General features: G+C 42.9%; 1 protein-coding gene across 2 annotated transcripts in view; it reads left to right on the forward strand.

The window, feature by feature from the left end:
- pacsin1b (protein kinase C and casein kinase substrate in neurons 1b) overlaps positions 1-25,046 on the forward strand; it is a 45,569-nt gene extending 20,523 nt beyond the window's left edge. Inside the window, exons 2-10 of one of the 2 annotated variants that reach the window (XM_082532477.1) lie at positions 4,267-4,392; positions 7,670-7,826; positions 8,708-8,943; positions 9,039-9,194; positions 20,249-20,424; positions 20,512-20,632; positions 20,920-21,038; positions 21,136-21,332; positions 21,492-25,045. In XM_082532477.1, coding sequence (XP_082388603.1) covers positions 4,333-4,392; positions 7,670-7,826; positions 8,708-8,943; positions 9,039-9,194; positions 20,249-20,424; positions 20,512-20,632; positions 20,920-21,038; positions 21,136-21,332; positions 21,492-21,601 — 1,332 coding nt within the window. In that variant the 5' untranslated portion in view covers positions 4,267-4,332 and the 3' untranslated portion in view covers positions 21,602-25,045. Of the gene's footprint in view, positions 1-4,266; positions 4,393-7,669; positions 7,827-8,707; positions 8,944-9,038; positions 9,195-20,248; positions 20,425-20,511; positions 20,633-20,919; positions 21,039-21,135; positions 21,333-21,491 lie in introns of both variants that reach the window. The other variant, XM_082532478.1, reaches the window with a different exon arrangement.
- The last annotated feature ends 280 nt before the right edge of the window (positions 25,047-25,326 follow it).

Here is a 25,326-nt window from a genome sequence, read left to right on the forward strand (position 1 = left end):
AAAAGTGGATATTCTTTAAATGTACTGCAGTAGTCACACACCACAGTGCAACATAGGAAACTACAGTAAACACAAAAAAATTACAAAGCACTGAAACAACAACAATGTAGCATAAAAATATATGTACAGTTTAAACAGTGTGTATACATCATGCCCAGTTAAGAGCTTTTTGTCGTCAAGCCTTTCTTGCACTTTAGCTGGGGAGTAATTAATGTTTATGCCACAACCAGATGCACTCTCCTGCATCTCCCTGTGTTCTGTTTTCTTGCCCCTTTCAACACGTCACCACACATCGACACTCTTTTCCCCATTTCATAGGCAGTCATTGCACCCACAAAATGTCTATCTGAGCATTTTAAATACATTTCACATTACTCATATCATGACTTACACCTGTAGGCTCTCCAGATTTTGCAGACTAGATGGCCGGTTCTGCTTGTGCACAATGAAAAAAGCACTTTCTGTCGTGTAGAAGTGACAAAACATTGTAGATAAAAGCCATAAGTCTTAATCCAACTGATAATCTGAAATATGTGTTTCTGGCTGAAATTGATCTATAACCTTAGTATGGTTCATTACCTGAAGCCATAGATTCTCAGAGTTTTTCTCAAAATCCTCACATACCATACGAAAGTGACCAAGATCGGATTTGAAAATATCAGATTTGTGCCGTTCACACTGTCATACCATGATTGGATATGGGTCGCATAGGGTCGAAAAAGTCGGATTTAGATAAAAGCCATAAGTCTTAATCCAACTGATAATCTGAAATATGTGTTTCTGGCTGAAATTGATCTATAACCTTAGTATGGTTCATTACCTGAAGCCATAGATTCTCAGAGTTTTTCTCAAAATCCTCACATACCATACGAAAGTGACCAAGATCGGATTTGAAAATATCAGATTTGTGCCGTTCACACTGTCATACCATGATTGGATATGGGTCGCATAGGGTCGAAAAAGTCGGATTTGATGCACTTGCGCCTGCAGTGTGAACGTTTATTATTATCGGGGGATATTGAAGTTTTCCCTAGGTAATCTCTCACTAATCTATGCGTTTGTTTTTTTTTTCTTGAAAGGTGCTATAGAAGTTAATATTATTTACTTACTTATATTGCTGGTTCACGACTTTAATTCCATCCAGTGGTATGCTGTGTGGCAGTTTGACAGTGTAGTCTTTCTGAAACTGCAATTTGTATTGTGTACTGAACCTGGTGGGCGTGAGGCATGAGTTTAAATATCGTTAGGCAGTCTGTGTGCTTAGTAATTATGCTGAGGTTTTGTAATCTGGTGAATATAGATATAAATATTAGATATTTTCAGACAAATAGAAAATCTTGTGCCATCACTAGTAGCCACAACTGATTAACTTCTGCAGCAGGTGTTCCAGTAAGGCCGTGGGATAATATTAAGTGACCATAATGAGTGAAGATTACCCTGCAATTTTACAGCAGTGTTCTGATAATAGCCGCCTGAGTCTATGCCACTGAAAATTAATAGCTAGTCATTAAATCTATTGACAGAGTAATCTCACGAGAGCAGGTAGAAAATAGCTGGAAGCATTCAGGCTATAAGGGTAAGACTGCATTTGAGTTCACCTGATATCAGCATGTATAAAGTAACCTGCTTGATTGACTAACCTTTGATGTCCCTTGATGCCAGTCTCTATTTTCCTTTGGTTTGTACGTTGTAATAAAGTTTATTAGCATATTATTGTAGTTTTTGTGGCAGCACCTTTTATTACAGTAGTAGCTGAGTAACAAAGCAGAAAAAATTACATAATAATGTGGTAATTTCTGAGTTATTACAATGCAATTACAAAGTAATAACAGTTAATATCAAGCAATATCATGGTAGCAACAGTGGTTACAGTTGAGTAATATTACACTCAAACTAGGGCTGGGCGATATGGCCTGAAATCCATATTGCGGTATAATTTGAAGTACGTGCAGTAACGATATATATCGTGATATATTCTTTTCTTCTGTATAATGTATTTTCGACACTGTAAGGCACACTTAAAATCCTTTAATTTTCTCAAAAATCGAGAGTGTGTCTATGAATTCTGGTTGTGCTTACTGACCTCAAACCGATTTTGGCATGCAGAAATCTGCTAAAAAATGTTTTAGTACAACTTTGGTAAGCCGCACTGCTTGATGGATTGTCAGAGCATTACGGCTGCCGTAGTGAGGAGCTTTGTAATAATTTGGACCCAGTAATCTGGGTCCAAAACTTTGTCCGCTTCAGGTCCCAAAGTCAAACGAACACTGAGAGTTAAAAACTGTCTAAATTCTTTCATCTTTAATAAAATCATCAGCGTTGCTGCTTTACCAAGTGTAACAATTAAGTTTAACATCCATGCATCCATGAAAACAGAATTTATTAAATTTAACCGAAGTTAGAAGTTAACAGGAAGTTAGCTCGCTGGTTTCCACCTAAACATGACAGGTCAGGGACAAATGCAATCGCATAGCAGGATGCTATACACGGGGCAAACTTCAGTCAGGAGAACAACTGAGATTATTCATCCACAATACGAGGTTAGTTATTAATATACTGCAACAACATGGGAATAGAACAGCTGCGAGAGAATTCAACATTAATGAATCAATGTTACGGAAGTGGAGGAAGCGCAGTTTTTGGCTTTCCCCGTATTTCAAAAGTGCTTCATCTCTTTGCTATGACTGTTGCCCGGCATAATTTGCAGATGATAATGGTTGTAGCCGCTGCGACACTTTCGGCCAAAACAGGCGCAGCTTGATGACATCATCAACATGCGCTATCGGGGTAGAGCGGTATAGTCAAAATCTCTATCGTTGGCCAAATTTATATAGTTTCTATCGTATATCGTTTATATCGCCCACCCCTTACTCAAACTGATGTAACTGGATAATAAGGGGGGTAATGATGTGGAAATAAAGGCATCCGAGTGATAGTAATAGTTTAGTAATAGTAATTAGTAATAGTAGGGTAATACCTTGGTAACAACATGATAACCTGCTAGAAATAAGAAGGTAATCTTCACATTTTTATACAGAGTTTAAATTGTAATAACCTCGTAATAATAATGTAATTTTGACCAATTTTTTTGCATATTGGATAGTATTACTATATTATATTTATTGAATTTATTCTACCATAGATTCCCAACACCCTGCTGGTTTTAAAAGCAATAATGTAAATATTATGCTGCAAAATTCAAACCCACCTGTTACTCCATGTTAACAACCTTTTAAAACAAACTTAATGAACAGGACCACCTTTCACAGCATATTTTATATCTGGATGACAACACGTAACATGGTAAAAATATTTCAGGTAGGAAGGAAAGTGATCATGGAATGCATATTTCAAATGTCCAGTATACAAAAATAGGATCTCATCCATGTTCTCCCGCTTATCCAATTCAGGTTTGTAGGGGGGCTGCGCCGTCTTCTTCACTGATCTCTAACCGTCCAAAGATCCAGCCTCTCTTGCAGCAAGTAGCATCAGACTGCCCACTTGCATACTGTAAATGAGAAGTTTTGAAAGAAGAATAATGTTAAAGCAAGCATGATGTAATTGGCAGGTCTTTGAGCAACCATTTCAGAGATACGGATTGCCTTATTAAAAAGAAAAAAAAAAGAAAAAATCCACTATTATAATTTGTGTATACAGTAAAATAATTAATTTATCTTTTTTTCTTTTCTGCCCAAAATAGTATATTGGAACACATTTGAATATTTAATGTGTATTATTAGAAATAAACCACAGCAAAATTCACTAGGGATGGATAGCTATATTCTGAGTACACCACACCTCTAACACTCTCGCCTAAACTGTTGAAACTGGAGTGCTTAATTTTTGGGTGAATACTTTAAGTAACAGTATAACTAACCACATCTAGTTCTTTATCAGTATTTTCAATAATTGTCAGCTATTTTGAGAAACCTTACTTTTATGCAACCTTAGTTTTTATTCTGTTAGTCAAATAAGCTAATAGGATATGGTTTAAGTTAATAAGTACACGGTCCCAAATATAACTATAACTATAAAATCACAGACATTACCTTCTTATTTCTAGCAGGTTATCATATTGTTACCAAGATATTATGCTACTATTACTAATTGGTTTTGCTTTAAACAATGTTTTTTAGTGAATCTCACTGCAGATGCTGGATTTGTTCTAATCGGATTTATAAATTCTAAAAGAGTTGTGAACTGAGTTTTTATGTGTCTCACACATCAGAGGGTTTTACATTCCTCTGCGCTTGTCTTGTCTTACAGTGCATAAGGAGAGTTATTTTGCTGCAGACTACCACAGCCTAAAGCCACCCTGCCAAATCGGGGACCATGTCTGGAGCCTACGATGAGTCCGCCAGTCTGGAGGAGACCACAGACAGTTTCTGGGAGGTGAGACAGCTAGGAGCAACATTTGACAGATTAAACTTAGCTGGGAAGTGACACGACCTAGTAATGAACTCTCAGTAAACCTACTTTATCTGAGAGAAAGATACAGGGCCTCATTTGTCAGCCGTTTGGAGATTTGCACGTAAATCAGGCAAGTACTTGCCACTGCGCATAGCAACAGATTTATCGACTGGAATGGATCACTGAGCTGCGGGTGCCTCAAACTCAGATCAGAAAATGACGCACACATTTCCTCAGCATGACAAATTACTCTATGTTGGTGCCATTATTTCTGATTGACTCGATTTATCAAGCCACATCTTGTATTATGGCACAGTTAAAATGAAAGGAAAAACAGAAATATTTCATTGTTGGCCCAACCTGTGCTCTCAAAGAGCATGTACACACAGTAATGAATGAGTACCTACCTACACTGACTCTTTGGACTAATAAACACAAATTAAAGGTAAATACAGTTCACTTTACCATAAAATGTTGCAAACAAGAGCAATGAAGGGGTTAGATGAGGGGTGAAAAGATAAAAGCTCCCTGGCACTGTACATTAATCTTGGACGACCTGTCAATGCAAGTGGAATTTGACCAGCATATTTATAAAGAAGCTGATGAGGGAAGAGGAAAAGGTGAGTCAGTGGGTGTGGGATACCAGATGAACAAACTGCGGTTAATGCAGGGCAGAATCGGAAATAACAGGAGGGTTACGCTGAGTTCAGAAAACACTATTTCAGGGGGCTTTTTCTAAATGGTAGCATTCCAAGCTGTGATTGGCTCATCGTCCATGTCTATCAGCCAAGTCAGAGTAAGATTTTATAATCTCTGAATTTGGCACCAGTATAGACAAAGGCAGTCCAAACGATGGATTAATAGAGATGGGATGAGGATGAGTTATCTGTGGGACAAATCACCTTATTCCAGATCATGCCAGTGAAAAAGGTACTGTGTTTATTGGTCCCAACAGGTTGATAGTTTATCACTGTAGATCAGTCTTACTTTGTTTGATTAATCTGTTGTTTTCTGTATATGAAAAATAGGAAATTTCCAGCACAACTTCCTATGGTCTGTTTGTTGCTTATTTCATCTGTCTGTCAGATCAAAGATTTTCAGTGTACCATCTGCTAAGTTGAAGGATTGCACCATTTTGTCAAAACTGAAATGCTGGAAGTAGGCGATTTTCTGCGTAAATATTAATGGTTTCTGCTTGTCTGTTGTTTCAATTGCAATTTGTTGTTCTGGGTTTTTCCCACAAGATTACATCAGCTGCAACCTTTCCTGAGCAAAAACAGCCCTGAGTAATTTGAGAAACTAGTGCCAAGAAGCTCATTCATTATATATGAGAGGTGGTGACTCAGGTGAGGTGGTAAGGTAGCAATTTGCTGTTGAAATTATTCACCTCATCAGTACAGACTGTCCTGTTGCTTTATGTTCAGATGCAGGAGTTTGTTTGATGAATGTACTCAGGAGGCGCTTTAGGCAGAAGACTTCATACATTCGGGTTTTTTATATTCGATCTCCTCTCAGACTCGGTTCAGTTTTATCCTCATCATGTCTCTTCATGTTCGGGAGTCAGGTGGAGGAGCAGAGGTATTTGCTTCCAGCACATAGTCACTTTATCACAGTCAGCCACTGCATTACTGCTGTGGAGCTGCTGCAGTGCTGCCTGCTGATCGCTGACTCAGCTCACTGCTGCTCCAGCAGAGGCCTGGTCTGGAATGCAATCATTTGCTCCCCCCAGCTGCTTTCATTTAGTTCCGATTTTAGGCTTGTTGGGTGTTGCTTTCAAGGTGTATTAAGTGTAAACATCTAGTGCCTGTTCAGCAAAGATGCAGTCCTGCTAAAAGTGTAAAATGAAGCCAGTAAACTGGGGTTCAGCCTCTGTGTAGCTCTCTCTCTCTCACAGGGGCTCTGTCTCTCGGCAGAGCTCTCCATGAGGTTGCTGCTCCTGCATCCATGGAGAGTTGTACATTATATGACATTAACCCATCCCCTGCTTTCATTGCATAACTTTGCACAGCAGCAGCAGCCATTTCCCTGCTGATCCTTCCTGCTTCACCGACAGGCTTTTGGGGGTTTTTTTCAAGGTGCACTAAATAACAGTAGAAGTACACAGGTCATGTAAATCCATTATCACTTTAATACCAATCCTTTATATAGCTTTAGCTAGAACCAGAAAAGACCCATATTTTAGGAGATAGTCTGAGACAATTTTTTTTCTTGTTTTGTAATATATATATATTTAGGCATTTATTCAAATGTGTACAGTTGACATGACAGCAGATAACCGTGTGACATTGGTCCACAGTTGCAAGTAGTTTTAGTGAAAAGTAGTTTTTACAAACAAAGGGGGTATCTGAAAACTATCTGAAATCACAGTATGGGTCCTAATAACCCAGTGATGCTATGGGAATTCTGATGTCCTGATTTGAACATTTTAGGACACATTTAAGTTAAAGGAGACTTACTGTGCAAATTTCAAACACGTTTTTATTCTTGGACCCTACCAGAGTGACTTTGCATAAAATGCAGTTTAGAATAATCTTTATTTATCATATAATTGGCCTTTGTGCAGCCCTTCAGTTCACCTTGTGACTGAAACAAGCTATTTTAGCTCCCCTCCCTTTAAGTCAACTTTTGTCCGATTGGCTGGGACGTGTGTGGGGTTACTATGCTCAAGGCCACTGGACCGTCCTTGATCAGCTGTGTTTGTCATCATCCACTTCAGGCTCACTTCAGATAGTCTAATCAGTGAACCAAATCAGTAAACTGAGGTGGACAAACAAGCTTGACTGAGGATGTTTTAAGCCAGCAAACAGTTTGTGTCACTTGCTATGCGGTTAACTGACAAGTTTGTGTAAAAAGGATTATTGGACTAACAGTCTATTTATTGTGATACCTAAAAGATGTCTGCAGCCTTTTTTGACTAGCAGCTTTTCATAGAAAGCTGTTGGTCTGAACTGATTATAAATTAACTAAATCTCACAGCTCAAAGCCTTAGGTGATGAATTTTCTTCCAAGAACCTCGATGAGGCAGAACACGAATATTTTAAGAACATAATCATTAGTGATCCCCACAGCAGATGGCTGTTCCTCCCCGAGCCCACTTCTTCCTGTTCAAAAAAATAGTTTTTCCTTCCCACTGCCATCAAGTACTTGCTCTGTTACAACAAAATTAAATGCCATCAGGCAACAGTTGGGATTTGGTTGTGTATAAATACTGGGTGAGTAACCTGAATGTCACTGTGATGTTTATTTGTTTTTATATAAGGTTGGGAACTACAAACGCACGGTGAAGCGGATTGATGATGGTCATCGGCTCTGCAATGATCTGATGAACTGCATCCAAGAGCGTGCCAAAATTGAGAAATCCTACGCACAGCAACTGACCGAGTGGTCCAAGAGATGGAAGCAGCTGGTAGACAAAGGTGAGAGATCATTTTACCCAATTCCAAAAAACATTGGATACTTTGTAAAAATAAAAACAGAATGCAAAGATTTGCAGTTCTGATGAAGCCATATTTTATTTAAGACAGAGCACAGAAAACGTATCAAGTGTTTAAATTGATAAAATGTGCATTTTGATAATATCTGATTTTATATAAAATGATATTATGTACTGTAAACGGGAGATATTCAAAATCTTTGCGATTTTATGTTGAGGGCCATTATTCTGACTTTGTTTCATAATTTGTGAATGTAGTTTTTTGCAAACTGATGAATCGATGCCAATCTTTAATTCTATGAAACTCTGCCTTGCAGAGGTATTTTTTTTATTTCCATTAATAAAACCCATTTATACTCATGTTAATGATCTGCTGTTAGTTACTCCAACTGTTTTTTAGTACCAGATACCTTTCCAGAGACAAATTGTTGCCAACAAATTCAAAATCAGCTATTATTATTCATGAAATAGTGAAATGTTGCAGTTTAAGCTTTTGATATTTTTTGTTCTATTGTGAATAAAATATGGGCTTATGAAATTTTAAAATCATTGTCATTGCATTATGTTTTAATTGACATTTTACACAGAGTCCCAACTTTTTCAGGGTTGGGTTTGTATTTCATATTAACATGGAGATACATTACTAGTCTTTATTTACAAATTGCCTTCAAAGTGCAGTAAACAGAAAGACATCTTTTGCATTTAATATGGGAACAGTTTTCCTCAATACCCATTTATAGATTTTAGGGAATAGACCGATCCTTCCTCTAGGCTTCTGCTCTCAGTGTCGTCTTTCACCCCCCAGATCTGAGTCCATGTCAAATAAAGTTTTGATACTTTACCCACACTTCCTTCTTTCACTAGGGCCTCAGTACGGCACAGTAGAACGAGCTTGGATGGCGATGATGACAGAGGCCGAGAACGTGAGCGAGCTCCATCAGGACATAAAGAACTACCTGATCAATGAGGACTTTGAGAAAGTGAAGAACTGGCAGAAAGACTCGTACCACAAACAAATGATGGGTGGATTCAAGGAAACCAAAGAGGCAGAGGAAGGCTTCAAGAAGGCTCAGAAACCATGGGCCAAAAAGCTGAAAGAGGTGAGGGAGTGTGGACTTTACCAGGACTCGTTTTAAATCTTCAAAGTTTGATTACATACTGCTTTCTTCTGTTTATGTTGAATTTCCTTCTTCAGCTCGAGGCTGCCAAGAAAACATACCACATGGCCTGCAAAGAGGAGAAGCTGGCTACCACCAGAGAGGCCAACATCAAGGGAGAGTCATCTGTGGCAGCTGATCAGCAGAAGAAACTCCATGAGAAAGTGGACAAATGTAAACAGGACTCACAGAAGGTGAGAACATCAGCTGCCGCTGCTCCAGCATCATTATGCAAAAGATATTTTCTGCAATAATGCCAAAGGCAAATAAGGCTATTTTAAGGTTGTCTGATTGGAGCCAGTGCAGCATTGTTAATATGTGACAGTATGCCACTCCTTCAGTCAGTAACTCTCATTCACTGCTCTTGACATGGACTCTAGTCTCATTTTACTGCCTCAGTGCTGGAACATTTGATACTGTTCTCTCAAGATTAGTCCGTTTCAAATTGACTCCATAAATGAAACTTATATGAACACGTGGAATACGTGTGTTATTTAAACTAAAACAATGGTCACCCCAAGCCATTTTGATCTTATTACAGACTGAAATATAAATAATTGTAATCATTTTTTAAAAGCAGCTCAGTCACATTATCTGGGGTTTTTTTGGTGGTTTTTTTCTTTTTTGGGGGTGGGGGGGTGGAGCTTAAAACAGGAGACAGGAGAAAGCTGACATTAGTTAGAGACTGGTTCTTTGGCACCAGAAGTAGAAGAACTTCTGGAGCAGAACCATTTCAGTTAAACAGAATTAAACTGACATTGTACCACTAATCTAGGACCAGTGTTATTAATTTCAACTAACAAATAGGCTAATGCCAGTGCTCAAAAATGGCTGGACCTAAAGTTTGAAACACTGATATAACTGCCTCTAGGAGGTGCTGCATCAAAACATTCACAGGGTAATTTACAGATGCAGCGTTCTTCTCGTGGTACCAGCCACTACTTCCATTCATATAATGGTTCAGGTGCCGTGATAAAGCAGCCAATTGTGTGTGTGGTGATTGTAAGGGAGCAATGTCAATAGGGATATGATTTTTTTTTAACTGTTTTTGGACATCAGTAGAGTAGTATGCCACAGACATATAAGCCAAAATTAATCAACTACAATAAGCAGGATGCTTTCTTTGTTCTTTTTGGTTATTTGTCCATGACAAGAAGCAATTTCTGATCAGTCAAATTTTATTTGTAACCTTGCCTGAACCTCATGCTAGGTAACGTTGCTAAATGTGCTTCAGAAGTGACTGAGGACAGGAAAATATAATAAAACAAGCAGATAATAGACACAGATAAGCAATTTAACCTAAAACCAAAACATTGCAGAGAGTGTGATACGATATGATAAAATTAACAACAATTAAAAAGCAGGCAAGTTGAAACCACAGGCTGCATGTTGGATAAATGGAGAAATGGATGGATGGATTTTTAGTAAAACTAAAAAGTAAAAATTAAGAGGCATAAATACTTGAATCAAGAAATAAGAATAAAAGTACAAATTAGATCAAATAAAAACAGTACATGAAATAAGGTGATGAGGTAATGTTACGACCCGTCTAGGGCCAGGCCATAACATGAGCGAGGCACTCGCTTCCCTCCCCAAGACCCAAGCAGTCACACGCAACAAATCCGTTAGATGTGAAGTGATTTATTTACAAGGTGAATAAAGAGAACCAAAACGGGAGTGTCAACACTTCAGGGTGAGCCAAGGCCAAAACAATAAACAAAACAAACCTACACAAATCCCGCACCCCTGACCTCACCAAAATAAAGTCAAAATAAAGACAGAGTCTGACCTCCTTAACCAACTCAAAAACAGGGGAAAACGGGTGATCAAAATAAACGGCAGCTCACCCCTACCCACTCCACTTCCACAATTTTCGCACGTATACTGCAGCCAGCGGCTACCACAGGACTACTGCTGGGTGATGAGGAGAAATACGAGGACCTCTCCCGCTGTAGCACTCCAGCCTCCTTTTATTGGGCGGGTCCTCCAGCTGGATCCAATCACGCCGGGGCAGTAAGTCCATGCACCAATCGGAACAGGGACCTGGCACAGCTAAATTAACATAGACAAAAACACAGCACCTGCACAAACAAACACACGGACATACAAGTTCGTAACACCCCCTTCCATAAGAATTAAACAATCCTTCTAGTGTTTAATCCTAGACTACAAAATTGCTCTCGACAGGGCGTCCGCGATGACATTTTCCGTCCCTTTCTTATGCCTAATCTGCAGGTTGAAGTCTTGCAAGAGAAGGGACCAACGCATAAGTCTCTGATTTGAGTTCTGCATCTGGGAGAGAAAAACCAATGGGTTATGGTCAGTGAACACTTGAACAGGGATAGAGCTGGATCCAATATACACCTCGAAATGTTGTAGGGCTAACAACAAGGCAAGGGCTTCCTTTTCAATGGTACTGTAGTTCATCTGATGTTTGTTGAATTTTTTTGAAAAGTAACAAATTGGGCGATCCACGCCGCAATGGTCTTCCTGCATAAGGACAGCTCCTGCACCAACCGCACTAGCGTCAACCTCGAGCTTGAAAGGGGACATGAAATTCGGGGCCGTAAGAACAGGGGAACTGCACAGTAATGCTTTCGCAGACTCGAAAGCAGTCTGACAAACAGGCGTCCACACAAAAGGCTTCTTCGGACTGATCAAATCGGTGAGAGGAACGACGACAGTGGCAAAGTTCTTACAAAACCCTCTATAATAACCACACATTCCCAGAAATCGGCGCAGCGCCCTTCTCGTTTGTGGGACTGGAAACTCAACGATCGCCTGTATTTTCGCGGTCACCGGCAGTATCTGCCCCTGACCCACCTGTTTTCCCAGATATGTGATGGTGGCTCTGCCAAATTCACATTTGGCTAGGTTCAACGTAAGCGAGGCCTCCTGAAAACAGCTGAAAACGAGAGAGAGTGTTTGTAAGTGGTCAGACCAGGTGGATGAGTAAATGACAACATCGTCCAGGTAGGCATCGCAGTTATTCACGCCCGCCAGTACTTTGGCCATAAGGCGCTGGAAAGTAGCGGGTGCATTACGCAACCCAAACGGCATAACCGTATACTGGAGAAAATGGTCCGGTGTAACAAAAGCAGATATTTCAGAGGCTCGGGGAGTTAAAGGTACTTGCCAGTAACCTTTTAACAAATCAAGTTTGGTTACAAACGATGCCGATCCCACTCTATCAATACAATCCTCCATTCTAGGAAGAGGAAATGAATCAGGTTTGGTAACAGCGTTAACCTTCCTGTAATCATTACAAAACCGAGGAGTGTTGTCGGATTTTGGTACTAGCACACACGGCGAACTCCATGCGCTGGCGCTCGGAAAGGCTAAACCGTGTTCTAAGAGATAGTCAACTTCCTTCTGCATTATCGCCCTTTTCACTGGGTTCACTCGGTAAGCATGTTGCTTAATCGGTTTATGTCCTTCCACATCAATATCGTGGCACAGGACCGCAGTTTGACGAGGGTGATCAGAAAAAAGTGATAAGTTCTTTTCTATCAGATCAGTGATGTCAGCTCGAGCGGGTTCAGACAGGTGGACTAAATATGTGTCTAAATCATTTAAGATCTCCGAATTTTTCAACCGGCCGCTACCCAGCGCTTCACTTTTCTGGAGTAGCCCGTCATCAGAGGGTTCATAGGGAGAAACAGTACTAGCGGCGCACACTGGAGACGGCGCACCCGAAGGACTCCTTGAGTGAAACGATTTTAACAGATTAATATGACAAACCCTAGACTTTCTCCGGCGGTCTGGGGTCTGGATCACATAATTGTTGTCACTGAGTTTTTGTTCCACCACATATGGGCCAGCGAACTGAGCTGATAAGCTGGACCCTACCACAGGCAACAACACCAACACTTTCTCTCCCGGCTGAAAACTTCTGCAAACAGCTTTTTTATCATAGCGAGTTTTCATTTTAGCTTGCGTATGTGACAGATTCTCTCGAGCTAACTGACATGCAAGGTGAAGCTTTTCCCGAAGTCCGCTAACATAATCCAGAACATTATGCTGAGTTTCAGAAGTTTCTGACAACCACCTCTCCTTCAGAAGGCGGAGGGGACCGCGGACCACGTGTCCAAACACCAGATCCATCGGACTGAATCCCAAGGATTCCTGAGTGACTTCTCTGACTGCAAACAACAATAACGGCAGACCCTCATCCCATTCTCTATCCGACTCTGCGCAGAACTTGCGCAGCATAGCTTTGAGGGTTTGATGGAATCTTTCCAGAGCACCTTGACTTTCCGGGTGGTATGGACTGGATTTTACATGTTTTATGTGCAACTCCTCCACAACCTGTGCAAACATTTTTGAGGTGAAATTCGTTCCTTGGTCTGTTTGAACAACCTTTGGAAGCCCGAAAGTAGAGAAAAACTTAAGTAGTGCTTTTAGCACCGGTTTTGCTTTCAGCGTGCGTAGTGGAATTGCCTCTGGGTACCTTGTTGCTGAACACATTATTGTAAGTATGTATTGGTGTCCGGATTTGGTTTTTGGCAGGGGACCCACACAATCCAATATTACTTTTTCAAACGGCTCACCTATTACTGGAATAGGATGTAACGGAGCAGGTGGAATGGGTCTGTTAGGTTTCCCCGCCATCTGACATGTGGTACAGGTACGGCAATATGCCACCACATCAGCTTTCAACCCTGGCCAAAAGAAGTTGCGCAACACCCGATGATAAGTTTTGTTCACCCCAAGATGTCCAGCCATGCTGGCATCATGCGCTAAGCTAAGCACCTGCCCTCGATGTGGCTTCGGCACCACCACCTGCGTAGCACCAGGCAAACCACACCGGTCAGAGGACCACCTCCTCATAAGAACTCCATCTCGCAAAAAATAAGAAGTGGGTGATTCACTTCCTGCACTCTTAGCTGCAGATAGAAAACAGGGAGCCAGTGATGAGTCATTCTGCTGAGCGGTTATCAATGCATCCCTATTCAATTTCTCATCCAGCTCTGGCATCAGTTTCATCACATCGCTTTTTGTTCTGTCACTCTCACGGCTGGGAGATATTCTCTCGTCTGGCGTCGCCATAAACGTGTCAGCAACATCCATAACGTCATCAAATTTGCGTGACTGCGCACGAGTGATTGCACAAACAGGAAACACATTTAACAAAGGGGCGGCAACCTCGGTGACAGAAGAAATAGGCGTTTCCACCACTTCAGGCGGTGGGAAAACTGTCCCACCAGCCAAGTCATTTCCTAAAATAAACGAAACCCCTTTAATCGGCAACTGGGAACTCACCGCAACTTTGACATGCCCCGTTTTCACGGGCGAATGTAAATGGACTTTGTGTAACGGCGCCCGAAGAACGCTCATCTTAATTCCCCAAACCAACACATCCGAGTCACAAGCAGTTTTACCTGACAATGGTAGTACACTATCCAACATAAACGACTGATGCGCACCTGTGTCCCGAAGAATAGTAACAGGCACTTTATCCCTCTCTTCTCCCGTCACAGAAACAAAGCCTTTCGTGATGAACGGTTTAAAACGTGGCTCTATTTCTGCATCCACATGGTGCAAATCACGGGTGAGAGTGGAATGCGATTTAGGCAAAGGGACAACTTTGATGAGACCTACGCCCGCTGGATTTCTAGAGCCTTTGCGCTGCTCTTTCCTCCGGAGCGCAGGACAGACAGCGATTAGATGTCCGGGTCCGCGACAATAAAAACAGTCGCGATTAACACCATCCTCCTGTCTATCTTTCAGTCCTATCTTTGGTGACTTTATCTTCCTTTCCTGTCCCACCCTAATATTCTGTGAGACAGCGGCTGAAAATATAGTTTTGTGGGTGAGAGTAAACTCATCAGCCATCACTGCCGCTTTAGCAAGTGAGGGCACCTTTTGCTCATTCAGATAAATAACTACTTGGTCCGGCAAACATGTTTTGAATTCCTCTAACAAAAGAAGCTCTTTCAGCCCCTCGAAATCCTTTACTTTACTGGCCTGCAACCATCGTTCAAACAGGCGACTTTTCTCACGGGCAAACTCCACAAATGTCTGATTGGCGGTTTTTTCACACTTCCTAAATTTTTGACGGTAGGCTTCTGGGACGAGCTCATATGCCTGCAACACAGTCTTCTTCATGACGTCATAATCCAGGCTATCTTCAATTGATAAACTGGTACACACCTCCTGGGCTTTGCCAACCAATTTGCATTGTAACAGCAGCGGCCAAAATTCCTTCGGCCAACTTAACGCGGCCGCTATACGCTCAAAAGCGTTAAAATAGGAATCCACTTCGGCCTCACGAAACGGGGGAACCAGTTTAACGTGTTTGGTGATGTCAAAACCTGTCGGGACCGCGGTGGACGTACTAGGATGACTAGAGGCAGATGTGGAGGGCTTTCGCTCCAGCTCCAAAGCTCTGACACGGAGGTGCATTGCTTGTACCTCAAGCTCTTTAGCACGGGCTTCCACCTCCCTAATACGGAGGGTCAAACGGAGATCTTCCGTAGACCGCCCCGCCAGGGGTTCCCCGGCCGTACCAGACCCAGCTGCTTCAGGCTTCGCCCCAGCAGCATCAGAGTCCGCCTCGGCTGCATCAGAGTCCGCCTCGGCTGCATCAGAGTCCGCCTCGGCTGGTAGCACGTTAACAGGCCCTTTGGGATCCGACCCCGGCTCAGCCTCCGGAGCCACCTTCACACCCCCGCCATCAGGCTGCTCTACAGCTGCCTGCGGGGCAGGAAGAACGCCTCGCTCCACCAACTCTGCACACAAAGCGTCCCTAACCACCGCTTTGCGGGCACCATAGGACACTTGAACATCATAACAACTAGCAATGATACACACGGACATACAAGTTCGTAACACCCCCTTCCATAAGAATTAAACAATCCTTCTAGTGTTTAATCCTAGACTACAATATTGCTCTCGACAGGGCGTCCGCGATGACATTTTCCGTCCCTTTCTTATGCCTAATCTGCAGGTTGAAGTCTTGCAAGAGAAGGGACCAACGCATAAGTCTCTGATTTGAGTTCTGCATCTGGGGGAGAAAAACCAATGGGTTATGGTCAGTGAACACTTGAACAGGGATAGAGCTGGATCCGATATACACCTCGAAATGCTGTAGGGCTAACAACAAGGCAAGGGCTTCCTTTTCAATGGTACTGTAGTTCATCTGATGTTTGTTGAATTTTTTTGAAAAGTAACAAATTGGGCGATCCACGCCGCAATGGTCTTCCTGCATAAGGACAGCTCCTGCACCAACCGCACTAGCGTCAACCTCGAGCTTGAAAGGGGACATGAAATTCGGGGCCGTAAGAACAGGGGAACTGCACAGTAATGCTTTCGCAGACTCGAAAGCAGTCTGACAAACAGGCGTCCACACAAAAGGCTTCATCGGACTGATCAAATCGGTGAGAGGAACGACGACAGTGGCAAAGTTCTTACAAAACCCTCTATAATAACCACACATTCCCAGAAATCGGCGCAGCGCCCTTCTCGTTTGTGGGACTGGAAACTCAACGATCGCCTGTATTTTCGCGGTCACCGGCAGTATCTGTCCCTGACCCACCTGTTTTCCCAGATATGTGATGGTGGCTCTGCCAAATTCACATTTGGCTAGGTTCAACGTAAGCGAGGCCTCCTGAAAACGGCTGAAAACGAGAGAGAGTGTTTGTAAGTGGTCAGACCAGGTGGATGAGTAAATGACAACATCGTCCAGGTAGGCATCGCAGTTATTCACGCCCGCCAGTACTTTGGCCATAAGGCGCTGGAAAGTAGCGGGTGCATTACGCAACCCAAACGGCATAACCGTATACTGGAGAAAATGGTCCGGTGTAACAAAAGCAGATATTTCAGAGGCTCGGGGAGTTAAAGGTACTTGCCAGTAACCTTTTAACAAATCAAGTTTGGTTACAAACGATGCCGATCCCACTCTATCAATACAATCCTCCATTCTAGGAAGAGGAAATGAATCAGGTTTGGTAACAGCGTTAACCTTTCTGTAATCATTACAAAACCGAGGAGTGTTGTCGGATTTTGGTACTAGCACACACGGCGAACTCCATGCGCTGGCGCTCGGAAAGGCTAAACCGTGTTCTAAGAGATAGTCAACTTCCTTCTGCATTATCGCCCTTTTCACTGGGTTCACTCGGTAAGCATGTTGCTTAATCGGTTTATGTCCTTCCACATCAATATCGTGGCACAGGACCGCAGTTTGACGAGGGTGATCAGAAAAAAGTGATAAGTTCTTTTCTATCAGATCAGTGATGTCAGCTCGAGCGGGTTCAGACAGGTGGACTAAATATATGTCTAAATCATTTAAGATCTCCGAATTTTTCAACCGGCCGCTACCCAGCGCTTCACTGCGAGAGGTCCCGGGTTCAAATCCCGGACGAGCCCCCAATTCATGTTACGACCCGTCTAGGGCCAGGCCATAACATGAGCGAGGCACTCGCTTCCCTATTCAATTTCTCATCCAGCTCTGGCATCAGTTTCATCACATCGCTTTTTGATCTGTCACTCTCACGGCTGGGAGATATTCTCCCGTCTGGCATCGCCATAAACGTGTCAGCAACATCCATAACGTCATCAAATTTGCGTGACTGCGCACGAGTGATTGCACAAACAGGAAACACATTTAACAAAGGGGCGGCAACCTCAGTGACAGAAGAAATAGGCGTTTCCACCACTTCAGGCGGTGGGAAAACTGTCCCACCAGCCAAGTCATTTCCTAAAATAAACGAAACCCCTTTAATCGGCAACTGGGAACTCACCGCAACTTTGACATGCCCCGTTTTCACGGGCGAATGTAAATGGACTTTGTGTAACGGCGCCCGAAGAACGCTCATCTTAATTCCCCAAACCAACACATCCGAGTCACAAGCAGTTTTATCTGACAATGGTAGTACACTATCCAACATAAACGACTGATGCGCACCTGTGTCCCGAAGAATAGTAACAGGCACTTTGTCCCCCTCTTCTCCCGTCACAGAAACAAAGCCTTTCGTGATGAACGGTTTAAAACGTGGCTCTATTTCTGCATCCACATGGTGCAAATCACGGGTGAGAGTGGAATGCGATTTAGGCAAAGGGACAACTTTGATGAGACCTACGCCCGCTGGATTTTTAGAGCCTTTGCGCTGCTCTTTCCTCCGGAGCGCAGGACAGACAGCGATTAGATGTCCGGGTCCGCGACAATAAAAACAGTCGCGATTAACACCATCCTCCTGTCTATCTTTCAGTCCTATCTTTGGTGACTTTATCTTCCTTTCCTGTCCCACCCTAATATTCTGTGAGACAGCGGCTGAAAATATAGTTTTGTGGGTGAGAGTAAACTCATCAGCCATCACTGCCGCTTTAGCAAGTGAGGGCACCTTTTGCTCATTCAGATAAATAACTACTTGGTCCGGCAAACATTTTTTGAATTCCTCTAACAAAAGAAGCTCTTTCAGCCCCTCGAAATCCTGTGCTTTACTGGCCTGCAACCATCGTTCAAACAGGCGACTTTTTTCACGGGCAAACTCCACAAATGTCTGATTGGCGGTTTTTTCACACTTCCTAAATTTTTGACGGTAGGCTTCTGGGACGAGCTCATATGCCTGCAACACAGTCTTCTTCATGACGTCATAATCCAGGCTATCTTCAATCGATAAACTGGTACACACCTCCTGGGCTTTGCCAACCAATTTGCATTGTAACAGCAGCGGCCAAAATTCCTTCGGCCAACTTAACGCGGCCGCTATACGCTCAAAAGCGTTAAAATAGGAATCCACTTCGGCCTCACGAAACGGGGGAACCAGTTTAACGTGTTTGGTGATGTCAAAACCTGTCGGGACCGCGGTGGACGTACTAGGATGACTAGAGGCAGATGTGGAGGGCTTTCGCTCCAGCTCCAAAGCTCTGACACGGAGGTGCATTGCTTGTACCTCAAGCTCTTTAGCACGGGCTTCCACCTCCCTAATACGGAGGGTCAAACGGAGATCTTCCGTAGACCGCCCCGCCAGGGGTTCCCCGGCCGTACCAGACGCAGCTGCTTCAGGCTTCGCCCCAGCAGCATCAGAGTCCGCCTCGGCTGTGTCAGAGCCCGCCTCAGCCGCATCAGAGTCCGCCTCGGCTGGTAGCACGTTAACAGGCCCTTTGGCATCCGACCCCGGCTCAGCCTCCGGAGCCACCTTCACACCCCCGCCATCAGGCTGCTCTACAGCTGCCTGCGGGGCAGGAAGAACGCCTCGCTCCACCAACTCTGCACACAAAGCGTCCCTAACCACCGCTTTGCGGGCACCATAGGACACTTGAACATCATAACAACTAGCAATGATAAGCAAATCCGCTTTCCTGCACTTCACAATTCTATCCCACGAAGGCGAAGTAACAAAATCATCCAAAGAAAACTCCATAATTCCACACACCTACCACCCCCACACCCAAGAAAACCGCCAACAGACCAAACACACGCAAAAACCCACAGAAAAAGGCAGAGGACGAGCCCCCAATTCATGTTACGACCCGTCTAGGGCCAGGCCATAACATGAGCGAGGCACTCGCTTCCCTCCCCAAGACCCAAGCAGTCACACGCAACAAATCCGTTAGATGTGAAGTGATTTATTTACAAGGTGAATAAAGAGAACCAAAACGGGAGTGTCAACACTTCAGGGTGAGCCAAGGCCAAAACAATAAACAAAACAAACCTACACAAATCCCGCACCCCTGACCTCACCAAAATAAAGTCAAAATAAAGACAGAGTCTGACCTCCTTAACCAACTCAAAAACAGGGGAAAACGGGTGATCAAAATAAACGGCAGCTCACCCCTACCCACTCCACTTCCACAATTTTCGCACGTATACTGCAGCCAGCGGCTACCACAGGACTACTGCTGGGTGATGAGGAGAAATACGAGGACCTCTCCCGCTGTAGCACTCCAGCCTCCTTTTATTGGGCGGGTCCTCCAGCTGGATCCAATCACGCCGGGGCAGTAAGTCCATGCACCAATCGGAACAGGGACCTGGCACAGCTAAATTAACATAGACAAAAACACAGCACCTGCACAAACAAACACACGGACATACAAGTTCGTAACAGTAAGTTTAAACATTTTAACACTTCCAGCTGCTCTCAGGTCATCTGGCAGTCTGATGCCATGGTTCAGCGGTGCCAAGGGTACTTTGCAACGATTAGCATATTAATGCCAGAGGTTTATACATGGAAGCATGAGACCGTGAAGAGCTTTGCTTCTGGAATGATTCTTTAATCATGTAATGTCCGTGTGTGTTGCCACACAGGCTAAGGAGAAGTATGAGAAGGCTCTGGATGAGCTGAGTAAATGCACCCCTTCATACATGGAGAACATGGAGCAGGTGTTCGACCAGTGCCAGCAGTTTGAAGAGAAGAGGCTGAGTTTCCTCAGGGAGGTGCTGCTGGATGTCAAACGCCACCTCAACCTCACAGAGAACCAAAGGTCTGACATGACTGAAAGTGTTACGATAACAAGACAGCAATCATGTAAACATTACCCATTCACCAAATCCCCACTCTCTGTTCACAGTTATGCTACAGTGTACAGAGAGCTTGAACGCACCATCACATCAGCCAGCCCACAAGAAGATCTGAAGTGGTTCAGCAACGCTCACGGCCCCGGCATGCACATGAACTGGCCACAGTTTGAGGTAATTAAACACTAGAACAGGCTGCACGTGTGCGGGTGGACCATTACAGAGAAATAACGATTTATAAAGCAGTACCGGTATATGGATGAAGCAGGGTGTTAAATATTTATTACATATTAGAAAAAACAATACTATATATAGTTATGTTTATATTCAGCATATCCCTGAATATATATGAGATTGTATAATAAAAAAGATGTATATGATTAATATGAAATCCAACTCTAAATCTATTACATCCAAATCTAAACCGTTTTTCCATCTTTTTCTGTTTTGTTTTTTTGCAGGAATACAACCCAGACCTTGTCCATAACATCTCTAAGAAAGAAAAGTCAAAGAAAGGAAATGATGTAGTCATGCTAACTCATGTTACAACAGCAGGAGACCACGCTGTAGACCGAGGAAGGTAACAGCTTACCAGTTATCAGTGCTTTAATGCATATCCTAATCCACATCATCCTCTGAGTGCCTTTTGTATTGTTTGTGAAAAAAATTTCTTTCAGTGTAAGCAGCTACGATAAAAACCAGCCGTACACAGCCTCCACAGAGTGGTCAGATGAGGACCAGACAGCCCCGAACTCAGGCAACGACACCAACGGAGGGATGAACCCCTTCGATGAAGATGTGGGCACAGGTGTGAGAGTGAGAGCGCTGTATGACTATGATGGCCAAGAGCAGGACGAGCTCAGCTTCAGAGTTGGTGAGTGAGACAAAATGGTTAATGTTATGAAAACCACTGGAAAAGCTTTTGAGGATCCTGCGTGACGCCGCAAGTTTTTATTTTATCTGAGATCAGCAGTGTTTATGTAATTTTATTGCACTTTGGCGTTGTTTCTCAGACTCTCTTCCTCTGTTAAAGGTGATGAGCTGACGAAACTGGAGGATGAGGATGATCAGGGCTGGTGTAAAGGTCGCCTGGACAACGGCAAGCTCGGTCTTTACCCAGCCAATTACGTGGAGACAATTTAGAAGTTCCAGCTGAGGACGTTTCCTCATCAAACCCAGACTGAACCGTCCGGTCATAACTGCACATTGCCAGAGACCTGAAATCAAATCAAAGCCTTCTCTTCCTGTCAGGCACAGTGAGCTGTCTTCATCTCTGCACTCATGGTGGAGAAGACTGACAGCTCAATCTGTTCAGGATCACTTCACCTCCAGATACTGCAACTGAAGCAAAATATTATTGTGTCTTTCGTGTGTAGCTGTGTTTGACACCGGTTGTGACGCTAACACGCCATACAAGATGTTCTCTCATTGTATTATTGATGTGGTAACGTCAGCTGTGCCTGGATAGCGAGAATGAGCTGTGCGTTGCGCATTTCATGTGTATATTTTTTTAACAGTTGGGATGCTTGTACAGTTTTTTTCCTCACTGAGTACAGTGTTTTCATTCTCAGTATTTACACATTTAGCCTTTGAGGAATAATTTGACATTTTGGGAAATGCGCATGTTCGCTTTCGTCCTGACTGACAAGATGAGAAGATTTATGCTGCTTGAATGTGAGTCTGAAAACAGCTCGTTGTTCAAACTCAAAAAAGATATATAGTTATGTTACAGTCACACTAGGGAAAGCAGTGGTTTAAGCCTCCCAAAAGGTTTTGCGACTGCAGTGAACTTGTGATCTTGTCGCCTTTGAAGTGGTTGTTTTAAAGACCAGATTCAGATTGATTGCAACATTGTTGCAGTGTGGCTGGATTTATTAATTAGATGATAGTTATTTGTAAAATTCACTAAACTTTCTCAGAGTGACTGCAGTCAGTCTGAGTCTGACTGTGAAGTCAGGTTGCCTCCACCATTCAACCTGTGCAGTCTACATGCAATCGAAAGTGGCCAGCTACTGGAGTTGGCGGCGTTGCATACAACCAGTTGGTCACTGTACTTTCAGTTGGTTTCTGACACCTGAAAAATGAAATGCAACCACCAGGCAACCACTGCTTTTTCCTAGTGAAAAGTAGGTTGCTGTCCTGTTTTTACTCTAGTGTGACTGAACCCTTGGCAACTGTCAGCAATTGCAACCACTCTGTCAACCTTTGCCCCTTTACTCCACAAATACTCTCTTCTCTGGTGGAAGTTAGTTCTTCCAAATTGCATCTTTTTAAGTTGGAACAAAGTGAAGGCTACAAACATAAAGTGTTCATCTCAGCTTAGTGCTTTTTAACACCATACTAATGGCTGTTTCAGTGGTTACTGCTCTCCTGGAATTAACACTAGCTACCTTGGTTAGCAGGTTAACCTGTTGCTTACCTATAAAAACCTGAGAAAAACTAGAATCCAGTCTTCTTCGACAGGCTATTAGTGCACTTAACCACATAGTGAGCCATGTTCAACAGATAATTTCATTAAATGCTCCAAAAGGCACCAAGAGATGCCACCTAACAAACAGCTGGATAGTATGAATTTAAGCCCTTATATGATTTAAAGGCTTGAGCAATATAGAAGCAGTGGCTTCATATTTCACCTGTGAAAGTTTACAATGGTTTAACACACAGCTTATACATGCAATACGTCCAGTTCCTCAAACCACAGACAAAAAAAGTAAAAGTTACTTTCGGCTGGCTTGTCACAAGGGGTCGCCACAGCAGGCTGCTCTGTAAGCATGATTTGGCAGATTTTACGCAACCTCGAAGAGGATTTGTTTCTCTGGCTGGAATCAAACCAGCTGCAATAGCACAAGAGGTTATTTAGAGGTTTTGAGTTAATGTAGAATACAAACACGAGAGATGTGTCAATCTTCTCATCTTACTGTTTGCAAGAAAGCGAGAAGCATATTTTCCCAGAATGCTGAACTGATTCTTTAATGCTTTGACTTGTTTTCGTGCTCCACTCTGCAGCATGTCTCTGAATTAGCATTTTGAAACCAGATAAAAGACTGCTCCCCATCAGTACAAAAACACACACGCACACCACAGCCACTCTAAGCCGAGCTTGTCTTTGAAATGGAAATATGTGCTCTACCAGACACTGCGAGGATTGTTTACATTAACCTCCGCTGTCCCGCCCTTCAACAGCAGTGTGTCTGTTTAAGACTTTTACCTTCCACCAAGTTTCTCTTCATCTACGTGTGTTAATAACGTCAACAGCACGAGCTAAAACCTGTCTGGAGATATGAAGCTGCAGCTGTTTTGTGCGGAGATTTGAGTGAATGTGAGTGTTTTGGCATTATCAGCTCCGTGATTAGGTGCATGCTGATGCTCTCACACACTGCTTGCTCATCTTGTCTGAACTGAAGCAGTGCATGGCCTTTATGAGTTTCCACCAAATTATCAACTGAATTTTGATTAAATTAATACTCCTAGGCTGTGGGCATTATTAGCACCTGTGCAGACTGTATTCAGTTTTGTGTCTTTCTGTTTAAATATTTTGAATTCAGAGTGTGTGTGTGGCCCCGCGATACGTGGTTTTGATTGCTTTACTACTGGTGAAGACTGCTCTCTTGTCAGTGAGGAAGGCAGGTGTTCTTTAACTGATGCAGCTAGAGAAAGCTCCAATGTGAAAAGCGGAAAGAGGATCCGTCTCTGAAATATTGATGAGACAGTCGCCTTTTCTGCTGCATGAACTAAATTCATTTCCACGGGATCCAGAAGGGAAATGTCTCTTGTTGTCGTATTAATGCCTCTGTGTACTATTTTTTTAAGCGTTGCCTCTGTTAACACTGGATTCAGAGTGAAATATGTACTGCCTTACCAAAATCTACCATCTTGCCACTCCAAAAACTCTCAGCCGCCGCCTTCAATGAAGTGAAAGAGAGCTCATCACCAGAGAATCTGACTCCAGCTTATGAAGATCACTTTACACCAACATGACACACAGACGCTCTTTGACTGATTGAAGATTATATAAATTTAAACACTACAGCATCTTTACTGTCTCAATGTATCTTTATATTTGAAGCTGAATGGGACTATTTACAAGTTTAATGAAAAGGAAAAAGGAAAAGCTACAGATGCAGCATCCACTGTGAAACTCCTGAAGGATGGGAAAGCATATTTTAAAACGCTCAAGCACCTCCAACTCCTCTTTTTGTCTCTCTGTTTAGTGCTCATGCTGCGAATTAGAGGGCTTTCTTGATTTTTTCTTTTTTCATTTAGCATAGTGCTGTAATTTTCCAACTGTAGTGCCTGTTCAAGCAAAAATAAAAGATGTCATCGGAAAACTGAGGCACACACAGAGTCTGAGTCAAAGATTAATCGCAAAGGTTAGATTAATCGCAAAGGTTAGATTCATCGCCGGACCAAAACAAGTGATGCTGCACATAAACATGGATATTATGGTGCAATTTGATATGAATGAGAAAGCGGAAATACCCTGCAGGGAAAGGTCCAGCATTCAAAGTGACGTGGCATTATAGAGAGGTATAAAGGTTAAATTGTCTAGTGTGCAGAAAAATGGCCTCTGTTAGCATAAAGAGATTGATTACTGTGAATGTGGAAATTAAAGTTTAGCCACTTTGAACAAAAATTATATGTTGGTGTTAAAGCGTCATGTTTTTATACTCTATCTGGCTGTCAGATGAATTAAGGGGAGGACAAAATTACAGGTTGGCTTCACACCAATTATTTGTTTTGGGAGATGCTCAAACCATTTATGATCAGTCATCACAAATACTTTATTTTCGTGGCATGCAGTGTACCTGGGTATTGTTGCCGACCACGTCAAACCCTTTGTGACCACAGTGTGGTCAGCTGTGATGAAC

The sequence above is a fragment of the Aulonocara stuartgranti genome (assembly GCF_965226115.1).
Source record: "Aulonocara stuartgranti genome assembly, chromosome: 5".
Lineage (NCBI taxonomy): Eukaryota > Metazoa > Chordata > Actinopteri > Cichliformes > Cichlidae > Aulonocara > Aulonocara stuartgranti.